This window comes from Nyctibius grandis, chromosome 7 (assembly GCF_013368605.1).
Source record: "Nyctibius grandis isolate bNycGra1 chromosome 7, bNycGra1.pri, whole genome shotgun sequence".
Classification (NCBI taxonomy): Eukaryota; Metazoa; Chordata; class Aves; order Nyctibiiformes; family Nyctibiidae; genus Nyctibius; species Nyctibius grandis.
In genome coordinates this window covers 14,128,318-14,145,422 of record NC_090664.1, presented here as the reverse complement: position 1 = coordinate 14,145,422, position 17,105 = coordinate 14,128,318, and the positions used below count along the sequence as shown (strand labels likewise).

At 40.0% G+C, this 17,105-nt stretch overlaps 1 protein-coding gene across 3 annotated transcripts in view; it reads right to left on the bottom strand.

Moving 5' to 3' along the window:
* NEK10 (NIMA related kinase 10) overlaps positions 1–17,105 on the bottom strand; it is a 99,539-nt gene that overhangs the window by 17,366 nt on the left and 65,068 nt on the right. For all 3 annotated transcript variants that reach the window (XM_068405038.1, XM_068405036.1, XM_068405037.1), the window contains 2 exons: positions 9,816–9,999; positions 9,641–9,727 (listed from right to left, as the gene is read on the bottom strand). In XM_068405038.1, coding sequence (XP_068261139.1) covers positions 9,641–9,727; positions 9,816–9,999 — 271 coding nt within the window. The remainder of the gene's footprint in view (positions 1–9,640; positions 9,728–9,815; positions 10,000–17,105) is intronic.

Here is a 17,105-nt window from a genome sequence, read left to right as displayed (position 1 = left end):
AATGTTTTCCAAAAAGTATTCCCAGACATAGAGTATACTTTTAAAATATCTCTCACCCAACTGACGTACTAGCTCTGCTGGACTACAATGCACTAAGAGGTACCACATATTGCTATGTGGTTTACCAGCAGAAATGCAGGTACAGTTACACTGTAAATCAAAACCAGGTAAAACTCCCTAAAAGATGACTAAATTAAAGTGAAGTTGGGAACCTTCTTCATTTTTACAACTAATAAGCTGTAATCATCCCATCACTCTCTGTTGCTTTTTGACTCAATATGTTCCTATCCTCTGTCAATCTTTATCATCTCAAATTATAAGGACTTCGGGAAAAAAAAAAATCGTATCTCCCACTACTGCCTCCATGCTTCTGAAATGCTCAGAATCTTGCTCCTGTAGGATTAATCATTTCAAGTAGCATGAACATCTATTCCAGAATCTACATACCCTGCATTTGGCAATCTTAGGAGTTGTTAAAGGAGCTGATCTTGTAGAACTACATTGTTTAGACTAAGAACAATAATCTTTTTTTAAACCATAGTTGAAAAGCACAGGGTATGTAAAATTATTTAAAATATTATGACAATTAGTGGACTATAAAAAAAGCTAACCAGTATTATACTGTCACTCACATGCATACCAGCTTCTGTGCCACTGAATCAGTATCACAAGTTTTTGCAAAATACCACCCCAGTTTTAAATTAAAGCAATATTTTTCTACATTTGCAGATCATGTTTTCCTCGGAAAGTGATGTGATGGCAGCATGATTAGACAAACCCTTTCAAGACCCTGATCAATACACCCATAATTGAAACTCAGATTTTCATGTTAGCAGTTTCCAAGTTAATCAGATGAAAGTTGGTCACATTTTCCCCATCTAATGTTGACATGCTTGACTAAACCACGGCTGACAATTCATACACTGTTAGCCATTCATTAGCAACAAATGGAGTATAATCCAAGCAAAAGCCAAGTATCTAGAATTTATAATACTTTTTTAAAAGCTATCTTTTCTTTTTCCTTGAAAAGAAGAAAAATTTACCAGCATTAATTACAACTGATCTACAACACTAACTTCAACATTAAGTAGAAACTGCAGGTGATCTAAGAATCTATAACTGCAGAATTATTTTTCTGAAAAAGCAATTCTAAAGTATCTATCTACCAATTAAACTCTATGCTGGGAGGAAAATGTGTAGTGACTTCTAGAAATGCTGATTAAAGTTACTGGGATTAATAGGAATTGATTGGATCTTTCCAGTTAAAATATTTCATTAAATCAATGGAAATCTGGCACAAAAATATTTAAATATTAGAAAAAGTTGATGTTTTGTTAACGTCCTGTCCTGGTTTGGCCCAAACCAGGCCAATTAGTCTTAGAGGAACCAAGGTCACTGCTAAATTCCTCACTGCTTACGAGTGAGGAGCAGATGGGGCAGGTGGCTCAGAATTGACCAACGAGGTATTCCATCCCATACACGTCATTCTCACTTTCCTATTTATCACTAACCCACTGCCTCCTGGAGGTGGGGCCCAGGAGGGAGAGGCCCTCCTGTCTCCCACTGATTGGTACCAGCTTTGCCAATTCTCCAGTTAAAAGCCTGCAGGTGTAATGGCAGGGAGAGCTACTGCATTTTCCCCTCTGCCCATGCTGGGGGAGCAGCTCTGCCTGAAGAGGATTTCCAAGCTCTTGATCTTGGTTTTGTATATATTTGTATATATTTGATTATTTCTATTATTATTATACTCTTTTTCATTACTATAGTTTATTAAAACTGTTTTAACTTTCCAACCCATAAGTCTCTCTCCCTTTTCCCTTTCCCTTTGGGTGGTGGGGGGGGAGGGTTAACAGAGAGCATCTGCCACAGGTTTAATAGCTGGCCCAGCTTTAAACCATGACAGATTTATTGGTGCCCAAAGTGGGGCTCGAGAGAAGCTCCAACAGGTTGCTCTGATAAGTTGAATCCTGGCTCTGGTGGGAGGAGACCCAGAGAGCTCAGCTGAGAGAGTATCAGATTTCTTCCTTTGAGATTTACAAGGGGTTGGAAATTAAAACAGATAGTGAAAATGGTGATGTCATTTTTGAATGCTGTGTTATCTCATCTTTTTATAGAGTTTCTTTCACAGTTGAGTATTGCAATGATGCCTTACCTGCCGTGGGCACTGTGTTATTGCTTGCTTCTTATGAATGTTTACGTGCAGTTTAGCAGTGGGTGCTGGTTGAAATGTATTGTTTTGGTATGGGGTTTGATACTGATTTATGCTGTGATAAACTGGGCAGTTAATATTCCGATCTCTTATCTCTATGACACAATGATGGGCAGCTTTAATCGTGAATCAGTAGCAGCGACTTCATCTGCACGCTCCAGGCGCCCTTTAGCTGATTCTGTTAATGATTACACTTCCAGTTTTACTTTGGGAAATAGTACCTTCTCCTTTTCTGCCAAGCTGATTCCACTAGATTTTGCGAAATTAGGATGGTGCTGTCTAGGTGGCATGTTTTTATTTTCGGTTGTCCTCAATGTGTTTCTGATATGGGATAAGATTAAATATCGGTGCAGGGACAGTTGTAGGTGTTATGCAGCCACCTCAGATCCTACTGTGTGTACTGCCACTACAGCCACTAAACCCACTGAAGCCTCAGCAGCCTGCACCACAGCTGCTACACCCCCCAAGATGGCCACTGCAGCTACTCAGACTCTAACGAGTCTCAGCACTCCCACGACAGCCACTGCATCTACTCAGACCCCAGCATCTATTGAATCTGTACCAATTGCTCCTGTAACCAGGAAGAAATACTGAAAGAAATCAGCTCATGAAGAGAAGGATGATGACTCAGAGCCTTCTAAGGCAGAGCCATCATATGACCCAGGTGAGGGCCCTTCTCAGGCAGAGTTAGGGCCTGACACAGATGGGGGTTTCCTCGATCGTCCTTTTAAAGCAGACCCATCACAGAAGAAAGAAAGGTCCTTCTAAAGCAGAACTATCACAAGAGGAGGACTCGGACGCAGAGATAACCTACCACTCCTTATCCCTGAAGGACCTGAGAAATATAAGGAAAGACTTCAGCCGTTATGACGGTGAACCTATTATTACCTGGTTGCTCCGATGCTGGGATAATGGGGCAGATAGCATGCAATTAGATGGCAGAGAAGCCAGACAGTTGGGAACCCTGTCCAGAGATGGTGGTATTGATAAGACGCTCGCAAGAAAGTCAAACACTATCAGTCTCTGGAGGCGACTCTTGTCAGCTGTAAAGAGCAGGTATCCCTATAAAGATGATGTTATGAGCCACCTAAGCAAATGGACCACTATAGAAAAAGGTATTAACTACCTTAGAGAACTAGCTGTGCAAGAGATCATTTATAGACACCCACGGGACATTGTAGATCCTGTAGATCCTGATGAAGCGGAATGCAACCGATCCATGTTCCGGAAGGTCATAAAGAATGCTCCACCGACATATACCCATACATTGTCAATATTAGTCTGGGGAGAAGATGATATGGCACGTTCTACTGTGGGCGAAATGGCTAACTGTATGCGACAGTATGAAGATAGTATTTCTTCCCCACTGCAGGCACGCATCTCGGCTGTGGAAAAACTGACTAAGGAAAACAAGGACTCATTTAAACAACTGTCAGACGAACTGTCCAAGATCGAGAATAAACTTGACTCTCTACCTACACAGGCCCGCGTTGCAGCTGTTAGGAGAAAACGCTTTCCTACAGGACCAGCTCACAGGAGAGGGAACACATCACGAGGTATCCTGTGGTTTGCCCTGCGTGGTTATGGGGAGGACATGAGCAGATGGCATGGACAACCTACCAGTACCCTACAGGCACGAGTACGTGAGTTGCAAGCTAAAAGAAATACCAGAGAGAATTTTTCTAGGAGGATGGCTGCTCCTGTTACCAGTGAGCAGGACCCCAGTCAGGGTAGATGGGCCTCAAATCTCTTTTTCCCAAGTGTGAATAGGAGAAATGAAGGTCCAGTCCCTGTGAGCAGCACGAATCCATTTCTTAATTAGGGGGGCCCTGCCTCCAGCCAGGTGGAGGAGAGGGACAACCGAGTTTATTGGACTGTGTGGATTCGATGGCCTGGCACATCAAAACCACAAAGGTATCGAGCCTTGGTAGACACTGGTGCACAGTGCACCCTAATGCCATTGGATCATAAAGGGGCAGAACCTATCAGTATTTCAGGAGTAACAGGAGGATCTCAAGTGTTATCTGTATTGGAGGCCGAAGTGAGGCTAACTAAAAATGAATGGAAAAAGCACCCCATTGTGACTGGCCCAGATGCTCTGTGCATCCTTGGCATAGACTACCTCAAGAGAGGGTATTTTAAGGACCCAAAAGGGTATAGATGGGCCTTTGGTATAGCAGCTGTAGAGACTGAGGACATTAAACAGCTGTTTACCTTGCCTGGCCTCTCAGAAGATCCTTCTGTTGTGGGGTTGCTGAAGGTTGAAGAACAACAGGTGCCAATTGCTACTACCACAGTGCACTGACGACAATATCGCACCAACTGAGACTCCCTGATCCCCATTCATAAACTGATTAGACAATTAGAAAATCAAGGAGTGATTGGCAAGACTCGCTCACCCTTTAATAGTCCTATATGGCCAGTGCGAAAGTCTGATGGAGAATGGAGATTAACTGTGGACTATCGTGGCCTAAATGAAGTTACGCCACCTCTGAGTGCTGCTGTGCCAGACATGCTAGAACTTCAATACGAACTGGAGTCAAAGGCAGCCAAGTGGTATGCCACCACAGACATTGCTAATGCATTTTTCTCTATTCCTTTGGCACCAAAGTGCAGGCCACAGTTTGCTTTTACCTGGAGAGGTATCCAGTATACCTGGAATCAACTGCCCCAGAGGTGGAAACACAGTCCTACTATTTGCCACGGACTGATCCAGACTGCACTAGAAAAGGGTGGAGCTCCAAAACATTTGCAATACATTGATGACATCATTGTGTGGGGAGATGCAGCAGCAGAAGTTTTTGACAAAGGGGAGAAAATAATCCAAATTCTTTTGAAAGCTGGTTTTGCCATAAAAAGAGGCAAGGTCAAGGGACCTGCCCGGGAGATCCAGTTTTTAGGGATTAAATGGCAAGATGGGCGTCGCCAGATCCCGATAGAGGTGATCAACAAAATAACAGCTATGTCCCCACCAACTAACAAAAAGGAAACACAAGCCTTCTTAGGCGTTGTGGGTTTCTGGAGAATGCATATTCCAGATTACAGCCAGATTGTACGCCCTCTTTATCAGGTGACCAGAAAGAAGAATGATTTTCAGTGGGGCCCTGAACAACAACATGCTTTTGAACAGATTAAACAAGAGACTGTGCATGCAGTAGCCCTTGGACCAGTCCGTACGGGACAAGATGTTAAAAATGTGCTCTACACCGCAGCTGGGGACAATGGTCCTACCTGGAGCCTCTGGCAGAAAGTGCCAGGGGAGACTCGAGGTCGACCCCTAGGATTTTGGAGTCGAGGATACAAGGGTTCCGAGGCCAATTACACCCCAACTGAAAAAGAGATGCTGGCAGCATATGAAGGAGTTAGAGCTGCCTCAGAGGTAATTGGTACTGAAGCACAACTTCTCCTGGCACCCCGATTACCAGTACTAGGCTGGATGTTCAAGGGTAAGGTTCCTACTACTCATCATGCAACTGATGCTACATGGAGTAAATGGATTGCATTAATTACACAGAGGGCTCGAATAGGAAACCCTAATCGCCCAGGAATCTTAGAAGTGATCACGGACTGGCCAGAAGGCAAAGACTTCGGAATGCCACCAGAAAAGGAGGTGACACGTGCTGAAGAAGCCCCACCATATAATGAACTACCAGAGGATGAGAAGCAGTATGCCCTGTTCACCGATGGATCCTGCCGTCTTGTAGGAAAGCATCGGAAGTGGAAAGCTGCTGTATGGAGTCCTACACGACGAGTCACAGAAGCCACAGAAGGACAAGGTGAATCAAGTCAATTTGCAGAGGTAAAAGTCATCCAGCTGGCTCTAGACATTGCTGAACGAGAAAAGTGGCCAAGGCTGTATCTTTATACTGACTCATGGATGGTGGCAAATGCCTTGTGGGGGTGGTTAAAGCAGTGGAAGCGAAGCAACTGGCAGCGCAAAGGGAAACCTATTTGGGCTGCTGAATTGTGGCAAGATATTGCTGCTCGGCTAGAGAAACTAGTCGTGAAGGTACGTCATGTAGATGCTCACGTACCTAAAAGTCGGGCAACTAAGGAACATCAAAAACAACCAACAAGCGGATCAAGCTGCTAAAGTGTTCCAAATAGATTTGGACTGGGAACATAAAGGTGAACTATTTTTAGCTCGGTGGGCTCATGACACTTCAGGTCATCAAGGGAGAGATGCAACATACAGATGGGCTCGTGACCGAGGGGTGGACTTAACCATGGACTCTATTGCACAGGTTATCCATGATTGTGAAACATGCGCCGCAATTAAGCAAGCCAAACGGTTAAAACCTTTGTGGTATGGGGGGCGGTGGTTGAAATATAAATATGGGGAGGCCTGGCAAATTGACTATATCACACTCCCTCAAACCCGCCAGGGTAAACACTATGTGCTTACCATGGTGGAGGCGACCACCGGATGGTTGGAAACATACGCTGTGCCCCATGCCACTGCCCGGAACACTACTCTGGGCCTTGAAAAGCAAATCTTGTGGCGCCACGGCACGCCAGAGAGAATTGAGTCGGACAATGGGACTCACTTCAAAAACAGTCTCATAGACAACTGGGCCAAAGAGCATGGCATCGAATGGGTATATCACATCCCCTATCATGCACCAGCATCTGGGAAAATTGAACGGTATAATGGGCTGTTAAAAACTACCCTGAAAGCAATGGGGGGTGGAACCTTTAAAAACTGGGATAAACATCTGGCACAAGCTACCTGGTTAGTTAACACCAGGGGATCTATCAATCGAGCTGGCCCTGCTCAGTCAGACCTTCTACATACAGTAGAAGGAGATAAAGTCCCTGTGGTGCATGAAAGGAATCTATTGGGAAAAACTGTCTGGGTTCTTCCTGCAACGGGCAAAGGTAAACCCATTCGTGGGATTGCTTTTGCTCAGGGACCTGGATGTACTTGGTGGGTGATGTTGCAAGATGGTGAAGTCCGATGTGTCCCTGAAGGTGATCTGATTCTGGGTGAGACTACTTAATTCTGAACTGTATGTTGTTGCTGTATAAGTGTCTTTCAGGTTAAGACAGTGGTGATGAGACCGGAGCTAGCTTCATCAAGTGGCGTCCAATAACCTCCTCGAGTCTGACATCTTGAACCTGCAACCCGTGGGCATGAACCGTGACAAAACTCATACCATCTCTCCTGCCCTGAGAGACTGCTAGCCAGATGGAAACCCACAAACCTGAACTAAATGAACTTGATGAACTTTTTGCATAAAGATGAATCATAAACTAGTGATATGTGTATATATATATTTGAAAATGAAAAGGTAGTGGTGATCTGAGTATGATGTGAATGGTATGGAATAAGGGGTGGAATGTCCTGGTTTGGCCCAAACCAGGCCAGTTAGTCTTAGAGGAACCAAGGTCACTGCTAAATTCCTCACTGCTTACAAGTGAGGAGCAGATGGGGCAGGTGGCCCAAGATTGACCAACGAGGTATTCCATCCCATACACGTCATTCTCACTTTCCTATTTATCACTAACCCACTGCCTCCTGGAGGTGGGGCCCAGGAGGGAGGGGCCCTCCTGTCTCCCACTGATTGGTACCAGCTTTGCCAATTCTCCAGTTAAAAGCCTGCAGGTGTGATGGCAGGGGGAGCTACTGCATTTTCCCCTCTGCCTGTGCTGGGGGAGCAACTCTGCCTAAGCTCTTGATCTTGGTTTTGTATATATTTGTATATATTTGATTATTTCTATTATTATTATACTCTTTTTCATTATTATAGTTTATTAAAACTGTTTTAACTTTCCAACCCATAACTCTCTCTCCCTTTTCCCTTTCCCTTTGGGTGGGGGGGGGAGGGTTAACAGAGAGCGTCTGCCACAGGTTTAATAGCTGGCCCAGCTTTAAACTGTGACACGTCCAAATCTTAACAAAGAAAAATTAACAACAAGGAAATCGTTAGCAACAACACTTCGAGTGTGGCAAGTTACAAACTACACAGATTTCAAACGTCTGTGTACAATGCTGAACTAGCCCACAAAGAATTTAATTTCTGGGAGATGCACAATGTGCTATTCTTCAGTATAAACACCAAAATAGAACATTGTCTCTGCAGGCTGCTTTTCCTCAAGACTTTCCATCTATGCAGCCCGCTCCCACAGTCAGACCAGGCTTCCCTGTACCCTGTAACCTTCTCTTCTTGTCTTGTTACTCTCTTAGCACAAGAAAGTAACAAAGAAAAAGCTTTTTTTCTGTTTTGTTTTGTGGTGGGTTTTGTTTTGGTTTTTTTTCAAGAAAACGTTGATAATAAACTCAGGGCTAGTTAGCCACAGGTCCTCCAGCCTTTAGAATAGCAGGCTATCCACTTACAATTAGCAAATCCTATTAATGGATTTTATGTAGAATTATCAAATAATTTATTTACCCTGCACTAATGGCTAGACATTTCAATTAAAAGCAGTCATATTTATTCAGTACCTGGGCCAAAATCTGAAGAACACCCAGCTAGCAAATAGCACTACAAACAGATAAAGTAATGTTATTCTGTGTTTTTTTAAGCCTAAAACAACACAATTTATTAGTCTTCAGACAACTACATTCCCTTCACCTTTTAAAAGGACAGTTTAAATCATCCACAGATTTTCTGTCAGAACTTCATGGGATGAATGGAAATCTCAAATTTTACTCAGCTCTAATATCAATCTTTTTCTTCTCGTACAAAATGCTCTTTGGTTTTCCTCTAATGAGGATCCCATCCCATTTAATAGGTACATCATGGTCACTCAGAATTTAGCAGGTAGCTCACAGCGGTTAAAAATGTTTCACATCTCTTTTTTTTTTAATTTTCATATTTAGAATACAATCCAAAAAACTATTACTTAAGATAACACCCAACACAGCTGGTGCTTTCCTATCGGATTATCATAAATAACTACAGGCAGAATTAATGCTCTGTTTTGTCACATAATCTCTTCCTAATTTGAATCTAATCATTAAGCATTCCTTCAATTCCATTTAGTCAATTCTTCTAGACAGCTAAAGCTTGCCTCTTTCAACTTTCTTTTTTACACCTTCTAACAGGGCACTCCATTTAGTCATTTGCATAGCATTACTGTTACTGAGACAGAAGTTTTCACACTGTCTTCCTTCTGTTTCTTATCAACACTAGTTATCTTGTGCTTCAAATCTAAAAATATCATCTTTGTCAAGTTTCGCAATAATACTCCAGCTTTCATAGGCATTACTTCAAAATATAGGGACAAGCTATACAAAAAAAATGTGATGCAGAATGTATTATACTGGAAACGGCTGCCACAGCAGCACAGTTATTTTAGTTTTCTTTTGCTTTGGACCCACAACAGACAGTGAACTTGCAACAAATCATGAAATACCCTAATATTTTAGAATAAACAACTACTTTGCTGTTAGAAAGTAGTGTACACTTCATTCTTAAGGAACCTTACCAAAAGCAGACTTTTTCGAATGACTTGAACTGGAGCTGCTCGAGTTGTCCAATATGTCCAGCTCATCATCTAATTCAGAGAACATGTCTGCACATAAAAATGAAAGCAAAGAAGCTTTTAACCCACCTCTGACCAGCATAATAGTACTCCTGATGCTTCTTTTGCTAATGACTACCTTTCACAGAATTCGATAAAGTGCTGTGATCCTCTACCAGGATTTCTTCATATGTTCTTTCCTCATCTTTTCCACATGCAGATTGACAGCTTTCAGCTGGGAGGTCAGTATTTTCTGCAAATTCACTTTTGCAACTGGCTGTTCCACTGCTGCAGCTATGAAGACTCAACTTCTCATAATGTTTCTGACAACAAAGAAAAAAAAGGAAATGTTACATATTGTTCTTATCCAGCACTCATTAGAAAACCTGCAAATGAAAGTGTCACTTGCATATACAGACACACACATACAGGTGCACTTTTTGTTCCCACTTAGCTGTTAGTCCAAGACTACACGGTACCAGGTTCAGCCACCGATTCTAAATTTAGAGCAAAACTTTCAAACTCTTAACCTAAGCAAATTATTTCTAGCCTTTACATAAAAGGCATCTCTGCTGTTGAAGAAGGTCTTTTAATTACAAGCACTGAAAGTGAAAAAAATGAAACAAATGTCAGACCAGAAAGAAATACTGAATGACACAAAAAATAAAAGACTGGACAAAGGTAACAGGTTCCCAGATACAAGCAATAGATTTACTCTCTTCCAGCTTACATAATAAACAGCAGACCAGTTCTGGATAATGCAGAACCTCCACAACAGTCAATATGGTAGTAAAATATAAAGTGGACTTGATATGCTGTAACGCCAGAGAAACTCCCCAGGGCTAAACTGACCAAATGCTGACTGGCATTACTAAAGCAGAGCTAATCAAAACATGCAATATAAATTATTTGCCTGCAACATTTAAGTGCTGAATCTTGTCTGTAGCACAGACTTCTTTAATTATAAAATTCTGCCTCTGCTGCTGTCAATGTTTATAGCTTTTCTGGAAAGAATAGAGATCCCTGATCCCTGTTACTGCTTCTATTTTAATACAACATATTTTGAAGGCAGACTGTTTTTATGATTTCTTTATGTATTGTTCCAAGTCTTCTCATATCATTTCTGTTGCATGTAAATTCATGCTTCTTTTTACTCTATGTTGTCAGAGCAAAGTGCAATAAAAGAGAACAGGAGATAAATTATATATCAGATATATCTTTAATATTAATCTCGGGAGATAATACATTCCTAAATACTTATATCCTTACCAACTGTGTCAAAGACAATTTGGCCTGTGTCTAAGACAATGTGCTTCCAAAGTTTTTCCCACGAAGTATTTTGACCTTATTGGGACACAGCAAATGGGCACACTAGAAACCCTTCCTCCTTCAGAAACCTAACTGCACCCCTGAGCACTGACTATACCACTGGCTGCATAACGGTCTGCTTCAATTACATCCCCATCTTTTGTTCTATTCCCAAAACTATAACTTCACTTGTTAAAGATGGCTTGTCAAGATTTTCTCTTCAAATTTAAGTGGGAAAAGATCATTTTATACTTAAGTACTGGACTGAGCTTATGTCCAAGATGCCACAATAGCAGTGACTGCAGTGTAGCACAGCATGGCAATCACTAAGGATGACTCTCAAGCTCACTTAAAGAGAATAGTCTAGTCATGACATATGAGCACGCATATTGTGAACTGAACAGTCAGTGCACAATTACCAAAGAGAACCAATTCACCTTTTCTACATCAATGAAAACAAAACAAAGGGAGAGAAGGGTCAAACGGCATGGACATTTCAAACTCCTTTCAACATTGCCAGTTCTGAACCTCACACTCAAATGACTAATTGTTAAGAATATCTTGTAAATCAAGTGGAGTTAAGGGGAAAAAAAAAAAAAAACAACATCAAAAAGACTGTTGTTATCAATTGGTGTCAGATCTAACTGTCACATCAAGAAAAGAAACCTGTTTGAAATGTGTGAACTGAATTCTGTAGACCTTATGATAAAAATAATCATCAGACCTGCTACAGAAACTGTTCTGAGATCAGTGAAATATATCCTAAAGCCTTAAAGCAGTTATAGAAACTGTAAAACTATAACCTGTCTATACATAAAATCTGGTCCATTTACATAATATCTGAACACAGGGAAATATAGTATTTCATTACTAATCTGAGAGTAATATATAAATTTACTCTGATATATTTTGCCTTACCTAGACAATAGCTAATAATTTTCAAAAGTGATATTTTATACTGTTGTTTCTCTTTTGAGTAGGATGCCTGACTGATTTAGAAGGACAAAAGTACACTGACTGGAGGAGGCTGGGATGCAAGTTCATTGCCACTTCTACTCAGCATTGGAGTGGGACCATAAGGAACTACATAAGAATATAAGGGTATAAGGAACGTAATTTTGTGAGAAGAGCACGGAGAAAGTATTCTCCAACATATTCTCGGAGAGACTTCTTTCAGATGAGCAGAAGGACAGATACTTATCCTTTGAAGAAATCTATTAAACAGTAGGATATTCAAAAGATCAGAAACATTGAAACATGAGTTAGATTGACATATATTCATTTGAACTGTGCTCATACCTACACTTTATTCTGGAGTCCAATATTTTACAAATCTTTCTAGACGCTTCATCAGTTGATCCAGTTTATTTTCATATTTTCATAATAAACTAGTACCTCAGTTTCCCCATGGGTCTGATTGTTTGTGACTTTTGTTTCAACAAACTCTGCCTTCTAGTATAAGCAAACACAGCTCAAAAGGAAATCTAAGGGGAAAAAGAGACCCTGTGCAAAAATGTTCAAATTATAAACCTTTTTTTTTTTTTTCCCAGAATTCATCTTCATGACTGAGCAAAAGCGTCTCTGGAAATACTTGAAATTTGTGACCCATCCATGAATAAAAACCTCTGTCTACAAGCTGAGACTCTTCACCCATATCCTGTACACTTGCAGTGTCTCTCTCTTCACTGGTCAGCATTACCACTGTAGAATCAGATATTCTTTATTTTTGGAGAAGTGAAACCTAAATTGGTCTTTTCAACTTCCAACAAGAATCTAATCTTTTACAAATTGAAATTAACACTACCAAAAAAAAAAAAAAACCCTATGTTTAACTAAAATAAAGATATTGATCTTTTGTTTAGCTCTGTTTTGCCATATTGCTGTCCGAAGAATAAACTTTCTGTCTTCAAGAAATATAGAGCTCTCTAGTGGCATTTGCAATAAGTGTGTAATTAATCTTCTTTATTGGAGACAAGTAATACTAGTCAATTGAATTTCTATGTCATTGGAAAAAAAAATAGAACTACTTCCACTATTAAACTATTTGTAAAACCTAGAAGACAGCAATAAAATGAGTAACAGCTAACACGAAATTGTCAGGAAAAAAAACCATATTAAACCAACATTATTTCTTTCTGTAACAGGGTAACAGTTCTTGTGCACTGGGAACAAGAAGTAGATGTTATTTATAATGGGATTAGTAAGGCTTTTGACAATGTTTCTCACGACATCTTACAAGAAAGCTAGAGAAGTGCAACCTAGACAAAAATCACAATCAGTTGGCTGTACAATTGACCATGAAAATTATACTCAACTTGGTAACTACTCTGAGTGATTGTTAAACTGAAAATGGGTAGTGAGTACAATGTTTCAGGTTCCCTTCTGACCTTGTTCCAAAACCATTCAGTGTTGTCACTGAACTACAGTGATAATCTGCATAATGGGATAGATAGGCTGCCTATTAAGCGTGCATAGACTGTGATACATTCACATCATGTACCATATTACAGCATAGACACCTGTTGCGTCAAAGCAAGTGAGAATAGGTTTCGAAGGAAGTTCTGACAAACTGGAGAAAATAAAAGAACGGATGAAGTTTAAACAGGGAGAACGCAAAGTTTATGAGCAGGGAGAAACAACCGTACAAATGCACAGACTGGGGAGACAGCACCTCTGCAGGAAAAGATAAGGGGTTTTTGATGGATCAGAAACAGCATGATTCAACGATACCATGCTGTTATAAAAAGGAAAACATCATACTGGGATGTATAGAGATTCATCTCCAAGAACTGTGTAATCTTTCTACTTGGTACCAATAAGGTTCTCAGTTGGAGTAACTGAGTCCAGTTTTGAACACTACACTTTAAAAAACGTGGAGAGACAGCACAGAAGAGAAATAAGAATAATCAGAGGCAATTCTGGGGACATTCTGGACTTAGCGCTCTCAGAGCAATTATATGACACTTAAGAGTGGGTCTGAAAATTTCAAGTGTCATATACATCCCATATGTGCACATGTAAATGTCCATCTAACATCTCCTGGAAACAAGACATACAAAACGCATCTACTCTGTCAAGCATACAAAGCAAGACCAACATTTTCTGAAAGGATCAGACTAACTGCAGATAGAGTATACAACACAGTGTATATGTGCTATGGGTATGCCCAGAATTTCCAATTATCTTCTGACAGTGCTTCAGGCCTCCTCATGGTTTTCCAGGCTTTATCTTTGGGGGGGGGGCGGGGGCAGGAAACAAACCACAGAAAACTGATTCAGACATGTGATTGCTGACTGTAAAGACAATTTTTGCATTTCTACTGGTTCCAAACTGCTCCCTAATTTGGCATAGTTTGCCTTGGGAGAGACTTCTATCACTTGACATTTTTATGACTGACTAGTCAAATATCTGTCAGTAGTGACAGAGGCTTGGAGATGGACAAGATCATCTCCAACAACTCTTCCTGCTTTATAATCTGTGATTCTATTGAAGTACTTTGATGCACTAACAAATTGAAGGTGAATTAAACATTATGGGTTTGTCCTCGATAGTTTGATCTTACATTTTCACAGGTAGTAACTATGTGATGACTATTTTCTACATCCAGCAACTCTTGAAAAAATTATATTTTCAAAACAGTTCTTGCATAATTATTTTACATTCTAAACATAAATAGTATAAATCTAAAAAGGTTACTTTCTTCTTATCACACTGTAATTTCTAACATTTAAACTTTAATTCCAGTACCTGCTACCTATATGTCAAAACAGGAGGCGTCAAAACAAAATCAATCAAGTGAAAGGTGGAAGAAGAAAACAATTTGTGGAACACTAAGCTTTCATGACACTCCTGAGTCCTCACTCATTTCCAGAGAAACCGGAATTGTACGCAGCAGTGCACACACAGGCACTATCACCCAATTTTTTAAATAAAATTTTAATAACTTTTTAATAATCAATTTTTAATAAAAATAGGAATTGAATATTCTAATGTAAAGATTGGACTATATTCCTGCAATATTAATAACCTGTTGCATTCTAAGTGTTTTAAAACCAAACATACTCTTTGCTTCAACCAATACAAAAACAGTTGCTGCATTCATACACAGTTGCTTTAAGAAAAAAATATCTTTCACGCATTGATTGGCTGAATTGAGCAAAATGTATATCTAAACACAAAGAAAAAAGGAAATTAAAATGAACACTAATCCAATCTTTATGTATTTTTCTGAGTCAACAACAGAAAAAATAGATTAATTCAAATTGAATTGCTAATTAAGCACTACTTTGTAATGCATGTGGTGATGCTTAGAAACTAACCTGATTGTTAGCACAACACTTGCCAACAATGCAGAACTGAATTTGGGTAAGGGGGGAAATGACTTGGTGAAAATGCAGTTAAATCATTTTGTGTTCCTTTGCCTTTCAGATAGCTGTGATCCTGTCCTCATTTCTTCTAAAAACTTGAGGAAATTGATGGCTGCTTTTAATTACTAGAGTTGCCAGTAGCCTGCAGGGTAGTTACAAAAGTATGGATTCTTAAACCACGAGCTTTAACCCTTTCCCCTTTGGCCACACATCCCTGTGGATGAAGAAAAAGACTGGGATAAAGAAAATCCATTCCTGTGGATAAAGAAGAGTGGGAGCAGTAGCATGCTCTGTATTTACAGGTATTCCTACAAAACACGTCACAATTATTTACATTAGAGTCTTTGTGATAGAATGGACGTACAAAGAAATCCCAGTGTTTCTCAGGACTTTAGATACATCATTCATATTTCTAAACCAATCTAGAAAAGACATAATACAATGTACTCTTAATTATCTACAGGTGGATTATGAAGGTTTATGCCACAGATGGAAGACAGAAAACTGCATCAGCCATTTCAGGTCTGGCCAGGCTCTTTAGTTTAGATGTAGTTCTGTCTGAAAACTGCTATACTGCTTCTTTCCCTATTTCCAGCCAATAAATAGTTGAACTGCTTCTGCAAGACAGCAAGCCAGGCAGGCTTCTCAGCATAGGCTGTAACCAAGCTGGCTGCAAGCAGGATAATCAGAGTACATCTCCTAGCAGTAGCACCCTAGCCCACCAGAAGTGCAATACCTTCATCCCTGCAGATCCAGGTCTGGGAAGGCCAGCATTGACCTGCAGTTAAAAATCCTATCTAGATGGAAGACAACTTGTCTTGTGTCTATATGCCATGCTCTTCAGCATGCTGGGTTAGGGGAAGCGTGAAAACAGAAAAATGCAGAGAGCAACCTTGCTAATAAGCATTCTTCTGTGTTTGAACATTAGGACAAAGCACTGAGTTAATGGTGACCTAAATAGACCAGCTCAGACCAAGCACTGTTAATGACTTCTGGCACTCTATTAGCCCTGACAAACACTGGATGTGGAGTCACTCCATAGATTGCACTACACTCAGAAACAGTTGTTGTACCTACTTTTCCTTTAGCTAAGCACCTTAGTCTCCCATTATTCTGCATAACTGGGAACTTCATTTTAATACATGGATTTGCATATACGGATTTAAAAATAAAATGTGTATTCTAGTGCCATTATTAATACAGAAATTAAAATAAGCTTAAATTGCCAAAGAACACAGAATTACAAAAACCTGGTATAGATAAAGAATGTAACAGAACATGTGTGCCATATGCACAGAGCAGAACTTCAGAAACTGAGAAAAGGAAGTTACTCTGATCAGTCAGTCTACCATGTCTGCCCATTTTTAATATATTCTCTGAGAATAGCAGGAGGGACAAATCGCTCATATTTTGTTACATATTTTCACCTGGCAGACTACGATTATAAATCTTAGAGTTTTCTCTCCCATATTCAAAATATAGGACAGATCTCACTATTCATCATTCTATATTGTTTTAGGTATATTGATATTTTACATTAAAATATCTGGCAATGAGAAAAAAGTTATTCTATTTATATGTCAAACTGTACGTGAACACACTGGCTTATCAAGGGCTTCTAAGTATTATTTCTAAGTCAAAAACACTTCAGGATATATGCAGTAAATGAAACAATAATGGATGATGCCTGTGTAATCAAATACATATTTCCAAAGTAATAAAAGTGACTTATTTTCAGCTTTTTTCAAACAGCC